This window comes from Vulpes vulpes, chromosome X (assembly GCF_048418805.1).
Source record: "Vulpes vulpes isolate BD-2025 chromosome X, VulVul3, whole genome shotgun sequence".
Lineage (NCBI taxonomy): Eukaryota > Metazoa > Chordata > Mammalia > Carnivora > Canidae > Vulpes > Vulpes vulpes.
This window is the reverse complement of record NC_132796.1, coordinates 7,672,825-7,694,633: the sequence shown is the minus strand read 5'-3', so window position 1 is coordinate 7,694,633 and position 21,809 is coordinate 7,672,825. Positions and strand designations below refer to the sequence as shown.

The following is a 21,809-nucleotide window of genomic DNA, read 5'->3' as shown; positions in this document are numbered from 1 at the left end:
CTACTGGTATAAGATTGGAACTTTACTGAGTTAGCCATGTATCATGTATCTCTATCGTAGTTATAATTAGTGAAACTTCTGCTGGCTTCAGGCTTCATAATATGGCACTGACACCTGATTTCAGCAGACACAGCTCTTCCGGGGATATACTATAATTCTCATAATTGTTAAGTGGTTATATTACCCGTCTGGGTGTCATCCTTTATCAGCTACAGATAGAACACAAGCTATAGAATCATCTGCTTAATCATTGGGTAGAGGCAGAGCCCTGTCTGTGTTCCAAGGTGTGCCAGTTGCTTCTCTGATGCTTCTGAAGTACGATGCGAGTAGTCAGGTCTTAGGTGACCAAGGAGGTGTTGAGGAAAGCAGAAAGTCCAATTGAAGTCACTCTTGCTTTTTTAGAATCGTTTTCAGATACACGTCCAAATGCTGAACAAGACTCCATCGCCTGTGCCAAAAAGAAGAAACTCCTCTTGGATGGGTACAAACCCAGCTTGGCAGGCTGGAATACTAGCTAGCATTTCTCTGTCTCCTACCTCATGCTGGCTGCACATGTGACAGTTAATCCTCCGCTACACAAGGCAGATACCGTTGCTCCCATGTTTCGGAGGTGGAAGCTGAGGACTAGAGGGGTTAAGTAACTCACCCAGTGTCCCACAGGGAGCTCCACTTACGGTTGCGCAGGTTCCGCATTTGTGCATTTCACAACTCTGGGGGAGGTGCCATGGACCCCACAGGCACTGTGGATCTGCACGGTTAGTAGGACAATATCCTAGAAGATGGCAGGAAAATATGCTGAGGAAGGGGCTCCTTTTTCTAATTCACACAAAACTGTCACATGGATAGTGGTAGGGTCGATCCAGTGACCGGTAAAGTCGTAGCTGTGGCTCAAACCCAAACTGGTCTCGCTTACTAAGAGCAGAAATCTGGAACAGGAATTAGGAGAACCCCTCCACTGGGGGGTCTAGTTCAGGGTTTCCCAGCCTCCCTATGATTGATATTTGAGGACAGGTAACTGCTGGAGGGGCTGCCCTGTGCATTAGGGATGCTTTAGCAGCATCCCCGGCCTTTACACACTTGACGCCAGTAGCAGCTCCCCACCGCACCCCAGTTATGACAACCAAAAGCATCTCTAGACGTTTCCAAGTATCCTGTGGGGGGTGGTAGGAGGGGGGCAAAGTCCCCCCTGATTGAGAGTGCTCGGTCACTTTATAACGAACTGACCATGTGTTCTTGGAGAAATCTGTTAACCTTCCTAAACCTGACTTTCCTTATCTGAACTTTGTGGATAAAATTCTTCACCTGACCCTGCACCGTGGCTCAGAAGACAAGTTTACTCTAAGGAATATGAAAATATCCTGGTAACAGCAGCGTTGTACTGGGAAGCAAGAGTTTGCGAGTGTTTCTAGCCACTCTTGACCTAAACCTTGAGTCAAAACGAAGGACTGGTAATCAAAGCTTGGGGCAGCAGGGGAAATAGGAGGAGAGGCGGCTTGGGTGGAATGGTGAGAAGTCACAGGCAGACGGGTAGCCCACGCAGCCATCTGAGATCGGAGTAAAGGCTGTGGAGTGGGAAGGCCGCGGTGAGGTATGGGGGCAATTAGGCTGTGTTCACAGAGTGCTGAATGCCTTCGTAAGGGGTGGGTGCTTCTTTCTTTAAGCCCTGAATATGTGGAGGGATTCCACTAAGGATTCCACTACCCCCATGCTGTAGATCGGTTAGAGGCAGGGAGAGAGCGAGGTGGGAAGCTTGTGTGTGCACAGCCATGCAGAAGACAGCAATTCACATTGTCACTGTCCAGGCAACAGTGGCCTCGGTGTTTGGCTCACATCCATCCTGAGCACCTATCTAGTTCCTCTAGACGAGTGAGTGTCGTTTGGGAATTGTCGCCTTACTGTTCCTGGGAGGCTGTGGCCTCTCGGAGGTGGAGGAGGTGAGGACATGGGGCGAATATAGAATTAGCGGAGGCAGTGCAGAGTCACTCCAGAGCTTCGGAGAGAAAGTGGTGAACATGGGCCAGAGAAGTTCGGAGTGCGCAGGGATGGAGGTTAGCTAAAGACCCCTCTGGTAGAAGTTAAGAGTAGAAGGAGAGGAGCCAGAGAGAGAGCCAGAGAGAGGTTGTTTGCTTAATATTTTGTTGGTGGCCTGGCATGAGCACAGGGAGAATAGAGGGTGGATGCCCTGCAGTGAGGCAAAACTCGAACTGTAAAACACACTCAAGAAACAGAGCAGTTGGGGCACCTGGGTGGCTCAGTGGTTGAGCCTCTGACTTCGGCCCAGGGTGTAATCCCGGGGTCTTGAGATCAAGTCCCGCATCGGGCTCCCTGCATGGAGCCTGCTTCTCCCTCTGCCTGTGTCTCTGCCTCTCTCTGTGTATCTCTCATAAATAAATAAAATCTTTAAAAGAAAAAAAAAAAAACAACAGAGCAGTTTTCAACTTTTTCTCTTCCCTCTCTGCTGGTTGGAGTCAGATGTGTTCTCTCCCTGCTGGGTAGTTGTTATGGCTTGGAACACGAAGAAACAGAGCCAGAGCATCAAGTAGTTTGGAGGCACACACACGCTGTGTCAGCGCCTTGCCGCATGACCCTATGTCTACAAAATAGAGGAAGAGGGAAGAGAACAGGGTTGGGTGGGGGAGGTCTGAGCTCCCTCCTCTAGAAAATGAGCATCATATTTGCTTTCGGATTGGCACTTCCAACTTACTGCATCATTGACTAATAGGATGTTAGAGACTTTGGAAAGAAGGGCATGAGAAAATTTGTTGGCGAGACAATCAGTGCTTTTCTTAGGAAAATCAAATCACGGTGTTGCACTATCTGGGTTTGCTTTTGTCTCTTTCCATTTTATTTGCTTTGCTCCTCGAGGAAAAGAGAAATTCCCAAATGTAAGAAAGATTTCCTTTCTTCTCGAGAGAATATTGCAGGAGCATAATTGAAAGCTCTCGGGCGGTGGTTTTTCCAGTTGTCCAAGAACCCTCGGACATGGTATTGCAGGGGAAATGTGGTGTGAAGATGCGCTTGGCTGGTGAGAGGGCCCGTAGCTGGCCTTCGGTTCCTCAAAGGGTCTATGAGGCAGAAAAGAAGTTCCAAGCCACCAACAGAAAGCTGGGCTTACAGATCTCTGAGGAGGTGCATACCTGCAGGAAATGGGTGGTCGGCTCCGGAACTGGAGCAGGCCCAGGGCCTCGCTCTCCTCACCCTGATCCCGGCCCCGCTTTAAAGTTTAGTCTTCTCATTGCCCCACACTGACAGAGGCCACCGGGGAGGCTGACCCGTGGGAGGCACAGGCTCCGGAGGAAGATGCAGGGTGGCTTCCCGGCTCCACCCGCCTCCTGGCTCCAGGCTCTGGGCATCACTTCCCTGTCTGTAAAAAAGGACAACAGCCCAGCTGCTTCGTGAGCTTATAGTGCAAAAGAATCAAAACAGCCTGTGGAAAGTTCCTGGTTGGGTGGCTGTAGGTGCTAGACTTGTAATAAATGTGAGCGACTCATATTAGGTTTAGAAAGGATCCAGGATGCTTCTTTAGCGAGGACAAAGTTGTTCCTTTAATTTTTTTTAAAAAAACTTTATTTTTTCATGAGAAACACGCAGAGAGAGGCAGAGACATAGGGCAGAGGGAGAAGCAGGCTCCCTGCGGGGAGCCTGATGTGAGACTCGATCCCGGGACCCTGGGATCATGACCTGGGCTGAAGGCAGATGCTCAACTGCTGAGCCACCAGGGTGTCCCTAAAGTTGTTTCTCTAATTGGCTGGCTAATAATTAACTAATGAACTGCCCCCAAGTGCACGTGCTGTTACCTAGACACAGAGCTACCTAGATGCTGAACCACGAGCAGCCAAGGTGGAGGCTGTCTGGCTCCACAAGTCAAGTCCTGATCTCAAAGACGGTAAAATAAAAACAAATCAGAACAAAACAAAAAAGCGTTAACAAACCACAGCAGCACACTCTGCAGCTGGAATCTGTGTGCCATTTTACAGACGGATTGGATTGCGTTCCCAGAATAGCAACAGGAGAAGGAGGGAACGGAAACGGAGTTCTGGACTGTCCTTGTGCTAAACATTCTTTTAGAAGAAAACAAAACTCTCCTATTTGTGAATGTTAACCAAAAAAAAAAAAAAAAAAAAAAAAAGGGAAAACCCTGCTATGACTTTAAGAGGGGAAGGGGAAAACACTCCAAGTGCCTGAATCGTAAAGGGATGGATTTGAAAATGACACACATTTGATTTGATCCTCAAAATTTCCAGGAAGCCATAAATTTCCAGGAAGAGAAATGAAAAATCAAATGAAAAAAAGAAAAAACGGCAATTGTATATCAATGAAGTAAAACGAAGACAAAATGATACATAAAGAGGACTTGCGTGAAAATTCCCAGTGTTTACCACGTGAAAGCATTTCACTTGGCAGGAGACCCCAAAACAGGCTCACCTTCTAAAAATAGCGCGTGCCCTGTGCCACGCTGGGATCGCAGGGCCCACTAGCTGCCAGCTCAGGGCTCCCCAGGACACGGGTAGGGCCCGGAGTACCTCGTGGCTGTGATGAGGCCTCGCAAATTCTGTGCTGTGCACCCAGGTGCCTCTCAAAGGCTGTGCGCGTCTTCCCAGGCCTAGGATCCCCACTGAGCAGCTACAGTTCCTATACTTAGCCCCGTGTTCCTAGATTTTCAACTAATATCAACAAGAGAAAGAAAAAATTGCCTAGACCAGTGGTTCTTAACCCGGGACAGTTGTGCCCGCTGGGGACATGTGGCAATGGCCCTTGCCTCCCTTTCCTGCAGAACCCTCTGCCACACTAGGGGGTGCCTTGGTGTATTTTCCATGTCTCTGTCTTTGCATATGGTGTTCTTCCAACTGTGAAATTGTCCCTTGTCTCAGCTCCTCTGCTCTTCAGCCTGACAAACTCTGTTCTTCCTTCATGGTTTTGTGCAAATGTTGCCGTCTCTTTGGAGTGTCCCTGGAGCGTCCAGAGTTGATGGCTTCATACTCTGGACTCACTCCTTGTGATTGACAGGTTTATTTCCCCTCTGAAAAGTGCACTCTTTGAAATAAGGACTGTACCGTGGTCATTGTTGGAAAACTTGTAAATAATTAGAATCCGTGAAAACTGTGTAGCCTACGGTAGGTCCTGAGTGTGTGATTTAGTAGAGGGATGATGGATTGATGGATGCAGGGAGAGATGGAGGGCTGGTGGGCTGGTTGGATGGTTGGTTGGATGGATGCATGGACGGACGGACATCAGCATTTCCTTTTATAAAATATTTTTTAAAGATTTTATTTATTTATTCATGAGAGACAGAGAGAGAGAGGCAGAGACACAGGCAGAGGGAGAAGCAGGCTCCCCGCAGGGAGCCTGACGTGGGACTCGATCCCAGGTCTCCAGGATCACACCCCGGGCCGAAGGCAGCACTAAACCACTGAGCCACCCAGGCTGCCCGACATCAGCATTTTTTTTTCTTTGTTTTTAAAGAACTTTATTTTTTTTTTTATTTATTTATGATAGGCACACAGTGAGAGAGAGAGGCAGAGACATAGGCAGAGGGAGAAGCAGACTCCATGCACGGGGAGCCCAACGTGGGATTCGATCCCGGGTCTCCAGGATCGCGCCCTGGGCCGAAGGCAGGCGCTAAACCGCTGCGCCACCCAGGGATCCCCAACATCAGCATTTTTTAAAAGCAGGCAGGGTAGGCATTTTATATAGTACCAGTTTCACAACAAATAACTTAGAGATGTAAAATCGTACTTCATATGCTATCAAGGGGCACCTGGGTGGCACAGTCAGTTGAGCATCTGCCTTCAGCTCAGATCATGACCCCAGGGTCCTGGGATCGAGCCCTGAGTTGGGCTCCCTGCTAAGCGGGGAATCCACTCCTCCCTCTCCCCCTGCCTCTCTCTCTCTCTTTCCAATAAATAAATAAAATCTTTAAAAAATATATGCTGTTGACATGACCGCCGAGGTATGAGAGTCAATCCGAGACATGAAGCAAAAGGAAAATGCTGGTGCTCCCCACGGACTCTGCCAGAGGTGATGGAGCCCTTGCGGTGGGGGGGGGGGGGTGGGGGGAGGAAAAGGTCCCTTGATTACTGAGCCACCCAGCAGTTTGAAGAGCGAAAATAACACCAGTCCTTGTGTTGTCCACTCTTACAGGTCACCGGGAACAAAATGACTTCTCTCAACTTGGCCACCATATTTGGACCCAACCTGCTGCACAAGCAGAAATCATCAGACAAAGAATTCACCGTCCAGAGCTCAGCCCGGGCTGAGGAGAGCACGGCCATCATCGCTGTGGTACAGAAAATGATTGAAAATTATGAAGCCCTGTTCATGGTGAGTGGCTCTTCCCAATAAGCTGCCTTGTGACGCTCTTGGGTGACGTGATGAAACTCCTGCACGCCCTCCCTGGCCCGTGGTGCCGGTCGTTGCCCGAATACCTTGGAAGGCAGGCACTCTCAGTAGAAATAGAAACGTACGGAGCTGTGACGTCACTGGAAGTTTGGGACCTCACGTTTAAACACACGTATCCCAATTGTCAATTTCATTTTGTTGTCCCCTAAACCGCGGTCACGTTCTGGAGTCATTTAATTATTTTCATAGCGAGGTCCTCGCTCAAAATATCGATCAAACCCTTCTCTTGGGAATTATCTGTGGCCCCTGTGACTCCGAGTAATGCGTAACCACCCCCACCAATGGCACCTCCTCCAAGGTCAATCTTGAAGTCTTCCCTCCTCCATGAAGCTTCACCTCTCTCTCCCGTGTCCTTCTCGTGTCACTTCTCTGTCCCTTGACCCCAATACTGTTCCTATTGATGTTTATCTTACTCAACATTGTGTTAGTCATTTCTGACTGTTTCCCTCCATAGTTTAAAAATCCATTTGAAACATGGGCTGTGCTCTCGTTATCTCCTCTCTGTATCCTCTGTATGCTTTTGGAAGGCCCTCCATCTGGCAGGCACTCAATAAATTTTTTTTTTATTTGTATTGAATTACCAGTTCCTGTTTTCCTTCAAAAAACTGCCCTGCTTGCTCCAACTTTCCTTGAAACATGAGAACAGATGCCAAGTCTCTTCTATTTCTGTTCACCACTCCTATCGCATGTCAGAATTTACAGGAACTTTCTCCAGGTTTCCTCCCATTTCTCCTGTCAGTTCGCAAGTGCTCACCGTAAATCTTACCTCCTCCCCTGGAGCCTTGAGTGGCTTCTTCAACCAAGCATGTTAGTTCCCTCTTTTGAATCTCCTTAGTGTTTTGTCTACACTTATCAAATGCCTTGCATTAGATTTCTTTCCATGCTGGTCTCTCACCAATGATTTTTTTTTTTTTTTGTACATTTGAGAGCCAGTGCTTTAGAATCGTTGCCCTCTGCGTCTTGCCTGTGTGATCGTGACCAAGTAACTCGGCGCCCGATAAGCGTCGGTGTCAGCGTCTGTGAAATGGGAAAGCTGAAAGCACGGCCTATTTCCCAGGGTGCTTCCCAGAATCATTTGATACGTGAAAGCATTCTGCAGCCTGTAAAATTCGATGTGAATGTTAATTAATAATTTTCTTAGTTAGGCAACGTGAGCTGGCCCAAATCTCAGTACTTCGGCACAACAGACATAAATATCTTGTTGACGTAAAGTGTAATCAGATGTTTGTCAGACAGCTTTGCAGCTAACGATTTAGGGACTTCAGCTCCTCACGTCTTGAGACTCTGCAATCCCCTAGGATTTCATGGGCCCAACCCAGAAGGGCCATCCATCATGTCCACTCAAATCCCATTGCACAAGCCATGCTTAGCTATAGGGAAGCTGGGAAATGGGTTCCTTCTGGATGCCGAGGAAGAAGAGAAAATGGGTTTACCCACAGTGAAACGCTCACTGAGGTAGAACGGTATCCTGCTCCTCTTTGAGTCTCTGAAGCGCGGGCCCAGCCTGTCTGCAAACAAGAAGCTCTCGAAAAATGTGGAGTGAGTCATTGCCTGCATATAAGTTTCACACTTCAGCCCAAATCCTCATAATTAATCACATACTAGGATGAATCAAATAACTGAACTTCCCAACATTTTCTTCAAGTTTTAAGTCACCCGTCATCTTGCCAAGTAGTCTCGGCATGACCTCATGCTCTCTGGATTTTTTTTTAAACTAAATAATACCTCTCCCCAATCTTAATTCTGTCCTCCACATTCTATATGCTAGGCCAAGTTCTTTAGCTGAAACCACAAACCTTCAGGCATTTCTTTTCCACTCGGGATGCTAACACAGCCCTACCTGGCCACCATTTCCTGCTGCCTGGGCTACAGAAAACAGCAGCAGAACATCATCTTCCACCCTTTCCCAGCATCTTCCAAACATGTGCTGCACCTGCTGTTTTCTCGGGAGACACCGATGTCCAGAGTCTCTCGGGAAGTAGCTCATATTGGTGCTCCCCTGTTGTGGTCTTCACTTCTTGGCCAGCCCTTTCCTGGCCACCCTGTCTCACCTGCAGCCCCACCCACCGCCCTGTGCGCACCCTCACTTCCTGTTCCCCCTCCCCCGCCCCTGCCTTTCCCCCAGAGCACTCATCACTACCAGCGCAGGGTCTCACTAGGTTCTCTTGCTTGTCCTGTGTTTCCACGCAAGAACGTGAGCTCCAGGACAGGATGGGTTTCTGTCCCTTTCCATCTGCTTTCTTTCTTTTTTTTTAGATTTTTATTTATTTATTCATGAGAGACACAGAGGGAGAAAGGCAGAGACACAGGCAGAGGGAGAAGCAGGCTCCCTGCAGGGAGCCCGATGTGGGACTCAATCCCGGGACTTTAGGATCAGGCCCTGGGCTGAAGGCAGACGCTTAACCACTGAGCCACCCAGGCGTCCCCCACCTGCTTTCTTTACTGCGTTACCCCTGTGCCTGGCACATGGTACAAACACAAGAAACATTGGTCGAATTCATGAGTGGCTCAGTGGTAGTTCTGGAACATATGGTTTCCACGTACGCATATGAAAAGGCTTAGACATGGAGGAACCAAGGATACCTTTCTCAGAGTAAGTTAACCGTGACTATAAGCATCCTCGATTTCCTTAGACAGATGATGGCAATTATGTATTGAGAAAGAATAAAAAGATGGATGTGGGAGGAGATGTGGGACAAGGATCCCAAGCTGAGGTCAGCTAAAAGGAAATGGGCTCTGGAATCAGAAAACTTTGCTATAGTCTTTCCTTTGCCTCCACCTCACTTTGTTTGGTGAGCTCACCTGAGATTTCGGTTTCTTCGGTTATCAAAGGACGAGGTTAGAACAAATGAAAACCAAGGTGCCTTCTAGTTCTGAAATGTACGTGATTCTGTGCCCTCGCACTGAGTCTACCTCTTTTTTCTCTATAAAGCACAAAAAAAAAAAATGAATCTTGCCGCTGGCAGGCTCTCTTGGCATATTTGCCATTTCAGAATCTAGTTGGTTATACGAGAGCTGCTGGCTGGTTGGCAAAGCTGGTCTGCGTGGGTGGACAAAAATTCAGTCATGTATATAGCTGATTGATTTCGTTTTGTTTTTTAGACAAGCTTTCAGAATTAGTACAATAATTCCAAACAAGGAAGGCTGAAGCCTGATGATTAAAGGTTGTTGGCTGTTGTGCAGTTTCACAGCTTTTTGAGGGGTTGATGAGCTCAGAAAGGGAGGCTCTGCTTCCTCATTGACATTAGAAAGGAGGACTCATCAGGAGAGGTGGCCAGGAGTTTGTCCATGAGGGCCGAATGCACCTGCCTGGAGGCAGCGCTGGCGCAGAACAGATGGAAGGGTCTACAAGGCCACAGAGGCCTGGCCACCGCCCAAGGTTTCTTCTGAGTGTTAATGATGTCCTTCATGTCTTGATGTTGCAACTGCCTCTCCCACGTGGGAGAGGTATCCGAGTTAGTGAGAGAGGGCAGAAAAGAACCTGGCTTTGTCCCATCATGCAGGAGAGAGGCCTAGATCCAGAGGCTGACACGGGGTTCGAGAGCCTGGCTAGGACAGGCTTTCACACCAGTTGTTTGCTATTCAGGCCCAGGGGTGGAAATCCCAGAGCTGGAGAGACGTCCTGATAACGGCCATCGTGCTCACTCTATCAAAAGCCAAGGCAGCAGATTAAAATAGGCCTTCTCAAACTTGAGCGTGCAGCGGAGTGGCCAGGTCTGTCACACATTCAGATTCCCCGGCCTCCCTCCGGAGAATCAGATGGAGTAGCGCTAGGATAGGGCCCAGGAATCCACATTCTTTTTTTTTTTTTAAGATTTTATTTATTTATTCATGAGAGACACACAGAGAGAGGCAGAGACACAGGCAGAGGGAGAAGCGGGCTCCCTGCGGGGGGAGCACGATGCGGGACTCGATCCCGGGACCCCAGGATCACGCCCTGAGCCAAAGGCAGGCCCTCAACCGCTGAGCCCCCCAGGCGCCCCTGGATCCACACTTTCTAACAAACGCCTCCAGGACGTGCTGGTCCTTTCGAACCACACCTTGGGAAAGCCCCTAGGTGCTTTAGGGAAGGCCGTGAGCTTTGGAAGGAGCTACCACAATTCTCCTGGCTCGGCCATAAATCTGCTGTGTGATCTTAGGCTCATGCTCAACCTCACTAAGCCTTCGTTTCCCTCTCGCACAGAAAGGTGATGAGGTTGCCTCCTCTACAGGATTATTTTGAGAATGAGAAATGACATTGTTAGGCACTCGCGGCAGGAACTGGCGTATACTAGGCACACAAAAGAGAAAAGATCACTGTTGTTACCATGTGAATTGATAAGATACTGTGTCCTCTCAGGGCACTTTCAAGGTGTCACCTGTGTGGGGAAGCCCACCCGGCCCGCTCTGCACAACAGTGTGAGCTGCTCCCATGCCTGTATACTCCTCCGCCCTTACCCTGCTCTTTTTCTTTTTTCCATGGCACCCCTCACCTTTTAACTCACTATATAATATACTTACTTTTTATGCTTATTGAAACCTAATAGAATGCAAACTTTCTGGAGGCAGGGGTTTTCATTTGTTTTACAGCTCGTTGGCATCCAGAAGAGCAAACGAGTGCCCGGTGATTATTTGTTGAATAAGTACAACAATATATTGCCAGGAAGAAATGCATTTCTGTTGTTTGTTTTTGATTCAGTGCCCATACCCCGCCGACTCCCTCACCTTTAAATCATGACCCTCTATACCTGATATCCACAGTTGAAACACTGGATAACATACAATGGTATGATCTGGGAACAATGGAAATAAAGGAAAAGGATCAGGGGCCCCTGAGTGGCTCAGTGGTTGAGCATCTGCCTTCGGCTCAAGGCGTCATCCTGGAGTCCTGGGACCGAGTCCCACATCGGGCTCCCCGCAGGGAGCCTGCCTATGTCTCTGCCTCTCTGTGTGTCTCTCATGAGCAAATAAATAAAATCTAAAATAAATAAATAAACAAAAGGGAAGGATCATGCATATCTAGGAACGCTCACTGGTATCACTGTAAGGTGGAAAGCATCCCCTGCCTAAACTGTTAGTGCCCGAATGGCTCCGAAAGTTGTTGCTTCCATAACTGACGTTGGCAATCCCAGAGAAGACTCATCGTTGCTCCTGGAATTAATAAGAGCTTCGGAGCCGAGTGGAGAAAACTGTCAGCTCGTTCTGAGGGCTGATACTAAATGATTCCTATCAGGGCTCCTTTTTTGGAGAGAGGGAAAGAAGGCAAGGCACCCCCCTTACAGGCTGATGAAGAGTCCGGAGTGCAGTGGAGACGTGGGAACGCCAGCGCGCTCCCACCCTGCTGGTTCTGCAGCCTGAGCTGGGGACCAGCACGGAGCACATGGGAATTTTCAACTGAGAACCACTGGGAGCAAGGGTCAGAGGCCGACGTGAGGATTCCAAGCTCAGAAGCCAAGCTTCGCCTCGTGTTCCTTTCGTTCCCTGATGCAAATTGCAGTTTCTTAAAACCGCCTTTGCGTGCCAAATCAAAGGGAGTCAAGCAGTGATCCAGGTCATCAAACAAGAGAACACCTCCTACCAATGTACCCAGATAATTATGTATGATTTCCATCTCCTTTTTTTATATCCATCCAGTGTTTTTTAAAATTACTGTTGTTGACATGCCAGGGGCTGGGCTGGTCGTTCTGTACATCATCAGCTAATCTAAATTTCACCACCATTTCATGAAGAGTAAGCTGAGATAGTTTGTCCAAGTGATGCAGCGACTAAGTGACTTATTTCTCCAGCACGATGCCTCCCCACCCAAAAGACAAGGTGCTTTATTTTTATTTTGTTAAGACTTTATTTATTTATTCATGAGAGACACAGAGAGAGAGAGGCGGAGACACAGGCAGAGGGAGAAGTAGGCTCCATGCAGGGAGCCCGACGTGGGACTCGATCCCTGGAACCCAGATCACTCACTGAGCCAAAGGCAGACGCTCAACCACTGAGCCACCCAGACGGCCCAAGACAAGGTGCCTTAATGTGGCACCTCAGATGTGGAGTCCGTTTGTGGCGGAGAATGAGCTATTTTTTAGCCAGTTTGAAAATAGGGAGCAAGGGAGACACTTAACAACATTCATCCCTCTTGACTAATCGTAACAGCAACCCGCTTGCTGTTCAAGCTGGCAGGTGGCTGCAAGAGCCAGTACATGCTCCTGCGGGAGCCTGCTCACCTTGTCCCTGCCCGCGCGTACTGCTGGCGACACACAGGCGGAGGAGCAGGAGAATGGCACACCTGAGCGGTTTCCACCGCCTTTAGCCTGTGGCCGTGGAGCAAGGCCTGCTCGTCCTTCTTCATTGTCCTTCTTTGCGTCTTCCCCCAACCACAGCTCCCCGAGTCCTGGGCTCCTTGACTGTATATGTTCACTAACGTGCCTCAGTTGCCAAACACGCTGCCTGGCATGTATCAGGCACCTGAGAACAATTTGCTGAACTTCATGCACTCTGGCCCTCCACAGACATCCAAGAACCCCTTACATAATGCTAAGCCATTCTCCACGACAGTCGCACAGAAGATCCTGGGCTGGGCAGGCCCATGACCGAACTTTGGCCCTCATAAGCAGCCCAAGTGATTTCTTTCAGTGTGTTTGTTAATTCAAAAAAATGTCATCGTGACTTCCAGTGATACTTGCTTTTGCTGGAAAGTGGTAGAGTTCGAAAGGCCAAAGCATCCTTCTCGGTCCAGTGCAAAGGGATGGATTGGTATGGAACACTTGGGGGGCAAATACGATAGGGCTGTGTCCTGAGAATTGCTCTTCGAGATGCCCTTAATGGTTTTTTATAGTGACTTGGTAAATGGGGAAAACTTGAGCCATTTCCCCCTGTCTGTGGTTTATAGAATAAACTACATCATGAGTGTTATACCCTAGGCGATCGTTCAAGGTTTCATTTTTAATTTGATAGGGTGGATTTTAATTGTGACAGTTTTATTCCTTCATATTGCAGTGTTTACATTTTTTCTCTGAAGCAGGAGAGTCCAAAGTTCTTTTGATTTTTGAAATAGCATTCTGCTCGGAAGGAACACATGAAAATCTAAGGAGTCGAGTCTCCAGATAAACACAACCATAAATGGTACCCTTGGAAAATCTTGAAACTTACTAAATAGTTGACTAAAACCCAGTAGAGATTTTGATGTGAAACAATAAATTGTAAGTGAAGAAGCCACTGGGGCTGGGTTTTGTTTCTTCACTCAGATGTGCAGGATCGGTTGATTTTTAAAAGTAGCGTGTTCGTCACAGTCCTCCTTAGTTTCCATTTTGCTATATACAAAATCCCAGAAGAAAAAAAGATAGAATTTGTTTAGTTATGTAGTGATACTTTTCATTTTTCCTCTTTTTTTTTTTTTTAAAGTAATCTCTATGCCCAATGTGAGGCTCGAAATCATGACCCGGAGATCAAGAGTTGCATGCTCCACTGACTGAGCCAGCTAGGCTCCCTTCGTTTTTCATTTCTTAAAAAAGATTTTATTTATTTATTTATTTATTTATTTATTTATTTAAGAGCAAGCGAGTGCGCATGTGTGAATTGGGGGAGGAGAAAAGGCGGGGGTGAAGAAGGGGAGAGAATCTCAAGCTGACCCCGCACTGAGCTTGGAGCCTGATGGGGGACTCGATCTCACAATCCTGAGATCACGACCCGAGTCGAAGCCAAGAGGCGCTTAACTGACTGAGCCACTCAGGTGCCCCTCATTTTTCATTTTTATATTAACGGGAGCAATAGTTTAAAAACATGTCAGAAAATTTCTGATGCTCTTCAGTTGGGGAAGGAAATTTATTGTCCAGCTCTAAAAATTAACAGCAAGGAGATTTTGCTAGAACATGACACTGCTACTACTTATAAGCAGAGAGAGGCCCCTTCTCAAAGGTAACAGAGCCAGTGCACACCACGAAGACCAATTATCCTGGGTTCTTTTTGACTGTTATTTGCTGCCATTCTGATGACATTCTTTGGGCATCCACTGGGTAGAAAACACCACCCTAGCCTGTGTTCTGGAAGAGAACAATGTTGACTTGCGAGATAAGTGGGTGAAGGGTCGTGGATGTGCAGGTGGGAGCTTCAGGAGACAAAAGAGCAGGGGGCAAGGAGGAAGAAAAAGAGGCATAATTGAGAAAGCGTTTGGCTGCTAGGAAGAGAAAAATCAGTGGCCGGGGCTGCAAGCAGCTGGATTATTAGGTCATGGAAGCAGCCTCAGGGGCAGGGTTTTAGTGGCTCACCTGCACTGTTGCTCTCTCCGCTCTGCCATCTTCAGCGGCAAGAGACTGCACTTATTTCCAGCATCTCTTGCTGCCATCATCACATCCGGTGATGGAAAGAGATGTTCCAAGCCCCCTGCGGGGGTGCCCTGGCCAGGATGGGCACACAGGAGCCTGCCCTCGCCGCGCAAGAGGGAAGCTGGCAGACAGCTACCACCTTAGGAGCCTGCATCTCTTCTGGGCAGACAGGTCAGGTCAGCCCTCCTTCGGTCGGCTGATTATGATTTATCTATGAATTTTTATCTTATGATTTATCTATGAATTTTTCTGCTGATGAGACCAACCGAAGACTCGAGGTCCGGCGGAAGAGAAGGGACCAGAAGGGAGAAGCTCCATGGAGTTGGCTTCAAGACCGTTGTAGTTGAGGGACCCACAGATCACAAACTTGGCCTCTCGAGATCCAGGGGGAGGTCAGAGGCAGGGACGTATCAAGAGATCTCGCAACGTAGTTACCTGCCCAAAGTGTTAAGCAAAGGAGAAGAGAGTGGTGCTTCTCCGCGAGCGCGCAGGTGAGAGGCAGAGACAGATGTCTGTTAGTCCAGCAAGAAGTTGCAGAACAATTATTAGCCGTCTCCTTGTTGTCCGCTTTTGTTTTGTCCTTTGAAGTGTTTGTTAATTATTTTGTCTATTTCTAATAAAATCTTTTGTTCTGACCCTCTTTACAATCGGTAAGGTACTTTCAAATCTGTTTGGTCCTTTCGATCCTCACCACGCTTCCATAAAGATGGGACGGAAGGGATAGGCCTGGATTTTTGTATGAACAGAATCCTAAAGAAGACAGTTGATGTATCCGGCCTTACATTAATTAGCTATAAGCAGCAAAGCTGATAAAAAAAAAACTGGGCCTCAGGGGCTCCCGACTCTTAATCAGAAATACTTTTGACAGCATCCTGATTCCTACAAAGGAGCATATCTAGGAATGATCTCTCTGGATGTCTCGGACTTACTGCGAGCTCCTGTTTCCTATCAGTTCATTCCCTTGACTTTTGTTTCTCTGTAAAGTATCTAACTTCACAGAAAATGAATGCTCATCCAATTGAACCGAGCCAGTAGTTGGAAATTTTTATTAAACTAGTAGGAAATGAAATATGCAAATAGGGACAAGGAGTGGAGGGCTTATTGAGAAAACAGCATTGGAGGCTGTCGTACGAATACGACGTCAGTTCTAGGCATCTTTTCAAATTCTCTACCCTCCTTTTCCCACTGGCTCCAATTTTCTGTGCCAGTGTTTAATAACAAACAAACAAATGTGGTTTTTAGCATGTGAGTTTTTTCTTTTTTCAAAGTTTTTATTTTACTCCCAGTTAGTTAACATACAGTGTGATAGTAGCTTCAAGTGTACAAGATAGTGATTCAACACTTCCTTACAAAACCCAGTGCTCATCACAAGTGTACTTCTTTTTTTTATTTTTTAAATTTAAATTTATTTAAATTCAATTTGCCAGCATACAGTATAATACCCAGTGCTCATCTCGTCGCACGCCCTCCTTAATGCCCGTCACCCAGTTACCCCATTTCCCCCACGACCTCCCCTTCTACAACCCTTTGTTTCCCAGAGCTGGGAGTCTCTTATGATTTATCTATGAATTTTTAAAGCTGCTTTAAATCGTAACAAGATGGGATAGAAATTAATTAAAATAATGGATTATGTACTCTGGAGTGAGTTTCACCTATAATACATAGGAAAATATCACCTACCCTTCCTGCCATACATGGATCCATATTTTTAAACTGTATCCTTTAAAAAAATAAAAAATAAATAACTGTATCTTTTTACTTATTTGCAAAGAGTGTCTCTGAGCCAAAATGGTACCATGGGTCTTTTAAGAAAGAAAATATAGATAGATTTACAGCACTGACCCTTTCTATTTGCATTTGTTACCAAGTAAAAGTCATGTATGCTACGGAAAATAAACCTCAATGATTATAATTGGTTGGGAATCAAGCCTGCTTGAAAGAGTAGAAACTCTGAATTACAGAATAATTTAACAGAATGTTATGGAAAGTTATGTTTTAAATAATTATACTTCCTGTAACCTATTCTAATATGTATTCAAGTTAATAATTCATCTTTAGATGTACTGTATACTCTCACAGAATTAATACTGTGATGCTTATAGCACTCCAAAGGGTAGGCATGAGGGTTGTTTATTCTTCACTGGGAATGAATTGGTGCTTGAAGTAACATTTTTTATTACATGTCTAAACATAGAAAATTTTGAATTTCACTGGATGAAAAATGAGTATTTTGGGGAGACTGGGTGGTTCAGGTGGTTAAGTGTCTGCCTTCAGCTCAGGTCATGATCTTGGAGTCCTGGGATTGAGCCCCATGTCTGACTCCCTGCTCAGTGGGGAGCCTACTTCTCCCTCTGCCTCTACTGCCTCCCCTGCTCCTGCTCTCTTTTTATCAAACAAATAGATAAAATATTAGAAGAAGAAGAAGGAGGAGAAGGAGGAGGAAGAATGAATATTTCTCCTCATTTGCTCATGGTAGTTTCTTTTAAAAAGTGTTCAGGATATACATTTTTGGCTTATTTTTTGCTTTCTGTTCATTTTTCAAAAATGAATTCTCTCCTCATTTTCAACCTTCGGGCATTACTTTTTTTTTTTTTTTTTAACAAGGTGGTATAATAGTGTGTATCCATTGGGTCGTGTTGTTTGAAAAGATTGCAGTAAAAATAATCAGTCTTTTTATTTGTTTAATTTATTCAATTAAGTAAGAGAATTGAACCCTTCAGCCTTGACCTAAATGGCTTGCCCCTTCTCTTCTTCTGCCGTTCTCATTCCCGGGCCATTGGGTTTGGTCACAGAGCTTTAAATGCCATCTATATGTGTCTCTCCCAGATTTCTATGTCCAGCCCAAGCCCCTTTCCTAAACCCCAGAGCCTTATTCCTGGTTGTCCACTAGATCTCTCTTTCATTTGGATGTCCCACAGGCCTTCCCCCATAACTCTAACGAAGCCACCCTCCCAGCGGTGACCCCCAGTCTCCTCCACCTACAGCTTCTCTCCACTGGTCACCCGGGTGCCTGACTCTCCACTCCAAACATCGAAGGCGTCTTTCTTCTCCTCCTTCTTCCTCCCTCTTTCTCTCTCCCACCAGCAAAATAGCTGAGGCTATCATCTCTATCTTCCCTGTCTCCAGGATCCACAGATTTCTCATCAGCTCGCCATCCTGGTTCAGCCCTCTGCCCCCTTTTTTCTGGATCTAGCACCGACCCCTCTCTGCACCCCCTGCATCAGCCCCTTGCTTCCCTGCACTCTGCTATCAGCGCAGCAGCCAGCGATGACCACTCACCTTAGTCTAACTCTGCTCAAAACCCCCAGTGGCTCCCCCACCACCTAGACTGGGCGCAGATGTCCTTATCATGAACCCGTAAGCCTCTGCAACATCTGGCCTTGGCTACCTGACCCACTTCCTACTGCCCGCCTCCTTCCTCACTCATACCAGCCTCACTGGCCTCTTCTCTGCTCCTGACCCATGATCTTGCTGACTTTTTCTTCCTTCTGCTTGCAATTGATATTCTCTAATTCCTGTACCAACTTCAGTTCTCTGCTAAAATGGCAGTTTCTCTGTGACCTGCCATCCTACCTAAATGGCACTGCCCCCCACCCCAACCCACCCCTGCCACGGTCATTTCCCCTCCTCTGCTTTGTCTCCGTGTGATCCAGGCTGTGCTTGCTTTGTTTATTTGTTTCGTGCTGACCTTCCCATATTCATTGTCAGTTGTAAGGGGACAAGGATTCTTGTCTGTTTGCTTTGGAGCTGAATCCTGGCATCCAGTGCCTGGCGCTCTGTAAACATTCACCAAGTATGTATGTAGTGGATTAAAGGAATGAGGTGGAAAAGGCCAGAGTGAGAATTGCAATGGTTGCTGAGGTGAGAACATGTGAGGGTGGCCACCAGGGGAACAAATGGCAGGTACGAGCGAGTGGAGGGCTTTCCACCATAGAGATAAAGAGGTTCCTGAGCAAGTGTCCTGATCAGAGCACTCAGACAACCATGCAGACAAGAAATGTGATGCTGGGTGGTAAAGGAAATAGCTAGTGTACAAGTTAGCCAGCAGTTGCATCAAAGGCCCATGAAGGATGTATCTTTCTTTTCAACGAAATCTCAAAAGTAATTTAAAGTTTTGAGGTCCACGGGCAATATGGCTTCAGGCACAGGTTTACCCAGGACTCATGATATCGAGAGATCCTTCCTTTCCATTTCTTGCTGCTGTTTCTTCAATTATCAGCCGGGTCCTAGGGCCCTTGTAGCTTCCAACCCTTTATTGTCTCTCTCAGATGCTTGGGGACACTCTCCTGGCCTTTCATGACCTCGAATGGAGTTCCAGGCCATTGTGCTGGCAGCCCTGGTAGCCTGGGAGGGGAGTGATCGTGGCCTTAGAGCAGCTTACACATCACCCTTGAGCTCAGAGTTGGGGAACAGTTGATGCTTCACAGGAAACTGGGGGCAGAACTGTTACAACAAGAGGGAAATGGAAGCTGGTAATGGCCAACAGATGCGCACTACAAAGGGGTCATGGCGGCTCCAACTTGGATCGCTTCAGTGGGAATGGAAGATAGAGAAAAGGAGGAACAGACATCACAGAGATGCAGTCAAGTAAGTCTGCTGGTTCTGAACAGGGAGGGGAAAGGACACGGAGAAGCTTGACTGCAGCCTGGATTTTGAGTTTGTGTGAGCAGGGTTTGGGACTGTCATTAATGAAGATTCAGGATGAAGTGGGAGGAACGGATTTATGAGAGAAGAAAGCATTTTGTTGTTGCCTTCTCATCCCTCTTCTTATGAATAAAATTGTTTCCAGCTTCTCAGAGCTCAAGAAGAATTGAGTTCTGCAAGAGGCAGGAGGCAAATTCTTCCACCAGCCGCTTAACTCCAAAGACTTGTCCCTGCAGTTTGTAAGAGCCTGGTCTCCGAGCCCGCCTGTGAGAGAATCAGATGGAAATTTTGTTTCCTCTCAATAATCTGAGTTTCCCTTGGTTGAGCTACCAGCATCTGTAGAGTAGAAAACCCATTGGAGCAGAGTTTAGGCTTTTCTCATAGAACATTTTCACACAGTGTTGCGGTTTAGGATTATAAGGCCGTCTTCTAATGCGCTGTGGGTTAGCCTAGGGAGGCGTGATGCTCAGCTACAGAACTCGAGCGAATGCTTGTCAAATTCTGAAGCTAGAGGGGCACCTAGGTGGCTCAGTGGCTGAACATCTGCCTTCGGCTCAGGGCGTGATCCTGGGGTCCAGGGATCGAGTCCCCCATCAGGCTCCCTGTGTGGAGCCTGCTTCTCCCTCTGCCTGTGTCTCTGCCTCTCTCTGCATCTCTCATGAATTAATAAATAAAATCTTTAAAAAAAATTGTGAGGCGAGAAACTTTTTTGTTAATGCAAGAAAGGGGTGAGTGCAAGCACCCAAGGATAAAATGGCATGGGCATATATAGCAGTCAGCAGGTTTTTGAGTGTTTACTGTCTGCCAGCTACTGTTCTCAGTTCGCAACATGTAATAATCATTTACTCACCACAGCTTTGTCATGAGGGCTGTCATTCTCTCCACTTTACAGATGAGGAAACTGAAAGGTCACGTGCTTTGCCGAAGTCCCATAGCTAATAAATGGAACTAAGACTCAAACACAGTCTGGCTCAAGGGCCTGTCCTTTTTTTTTTTTTTTAGACACAGAGGGAGGAGGGTGCAGAAGAGGAGAGACAGAGAGAGAATCTTAAGCAGGCTCCATACCCAGCATGGAGCCTGATGTGGAGCTTAATGTCACGACCCATCTCATGACCTGAGCCAAAATCAAGAGTCGAAGCTTAACTGACTAAGCCACCCAGGCACCCCAAGGGCCTGTCCTCTTAATGAACTGATCATATATATTCCAAAACTGCCCAAGGCAGTTATAATTCATACTCGTCATCTTGGCATAATTATAAGTAGGAACTCTAGAAAGTGTCTCCATTTGGACAATAAATCATGAACACCATCCCTCTTAACCATGATATTTTGCTTATTCAAAGCTGGGAAAATCTAGTCTGGGTGATAGAGGTAAAAAGTGACTAAGCTATATCACCAGTCATAAGAGGGGTGACAACTTGGATCGAATATGACTTTTTTGGTAATCGTCCACTTTGTCCTAAGAATTAAATGGCCGTAGGGGTTGGTGTAGGTTGGGTTTTGACTGGCAAATAGGTGGCGGATCACTCTGTCCTGTTACGACTTGTGAGGCTCTCGTTTATGTTATTGTGAAGTTGCCAGTGACCATGGTTCTCCTCTTTCTGGAACCGTCTGACCTGTGCCCCCACATCTGGCCCCTCCAGGTTCCACCGGATCTCCAGAATGAAGTGCTGATCAGCCTGCTGGAGACTGACCCCGACGTGGTGGACTACTTACTCAGGAGAAAGGCCTCCCAATCATCGTGAGTATGCCAGCTGCCCCATCTTCTAAAGCCGCCATGGGGATTTCTCTTTTCGTTTCTAAAGAATTAGAGAAGCTTACCTAATTCCACACAGAGTAACTTGAAGTGGAGATCTGGCAACTTTCTGGCACCTCTTGTCAGCCCGCCTACCCAGAGAAGGCTTCAATTTTCCTAGCCCACTTATTACATCAGAAAGTACTTTATGGGATTTTTCTGTTTCAGTTTCGGTTTCTTTTTGAGCCCCTTGAGGTTGTTTTGACTGTGTTTACTGGGGAAAGAAAAAGAACTAAATCACTGACAAGAAGCTCAAAGGACTCTGAAGTGCATCAGTGATTCTACTTCTAGAATCCTGATAGCTGTACTTACGGGTCCCTTAGGTGGCACCTGGATGCACCCTGCTTGTGTCACTGACCAGCACCAGTGACATGATACCAAACCACAAGACAACCCTCTACCAAGGCCTAGTTGCTCCTTTAAAATTGGAGGTGTGCACCTTTCTGACCCTTCCGCTCTTTATGGCTAGCATCCTTTTGATAAAAATGCACGCTGGTCTCCGCATGCAGCCATGTTTGCAACAAGTAAAACACAAGCCATGCTGTAGGCTGTGCTTTGCCACCAATTTTGCCCCCAAAGGAAGACCACTGGATTTTGCTTTAGTCAGATTTGAGGATCAATCTCAAATATTTGGTACAGAGGCAGAGTGTATGGGGGTGCTGAGCTTTTGGCAAAGCCAG

At 47.0% G+C, this 21,809-nt stretch overlaps 1 protein-coding gene across 3 annotated transcripts in view; it reads left to right on the top strand.

Annotated features, from left to right (window-relative positions):
- ARHGAP6 (Rho GTPase activating protein 6) overlaps positions 1 to 21,809 on the top strand; it is a 480,227-nt gene that overhangs the window by 442,085 nt on the left and 16,333 nt on the right. For all 3 annotated transcript variants that reach the window (XM_072744663.1, XM_026015284.2, XM_026015285.2), the window contains exons 9-10: positions 6,142 to 6,321; positions 20,978 to 21,075. In XM_072744663.1, coding sequence (XP_072600764.1) covers positions 6,142 to 6,321; positions 20,978 to 21,075 — 278 coding nt within the window. The remainder of the gene's footprint in view (positions 1 to 6,141; positions 6,322 to 20,977; positions 21,076 to 21,809) is intronic.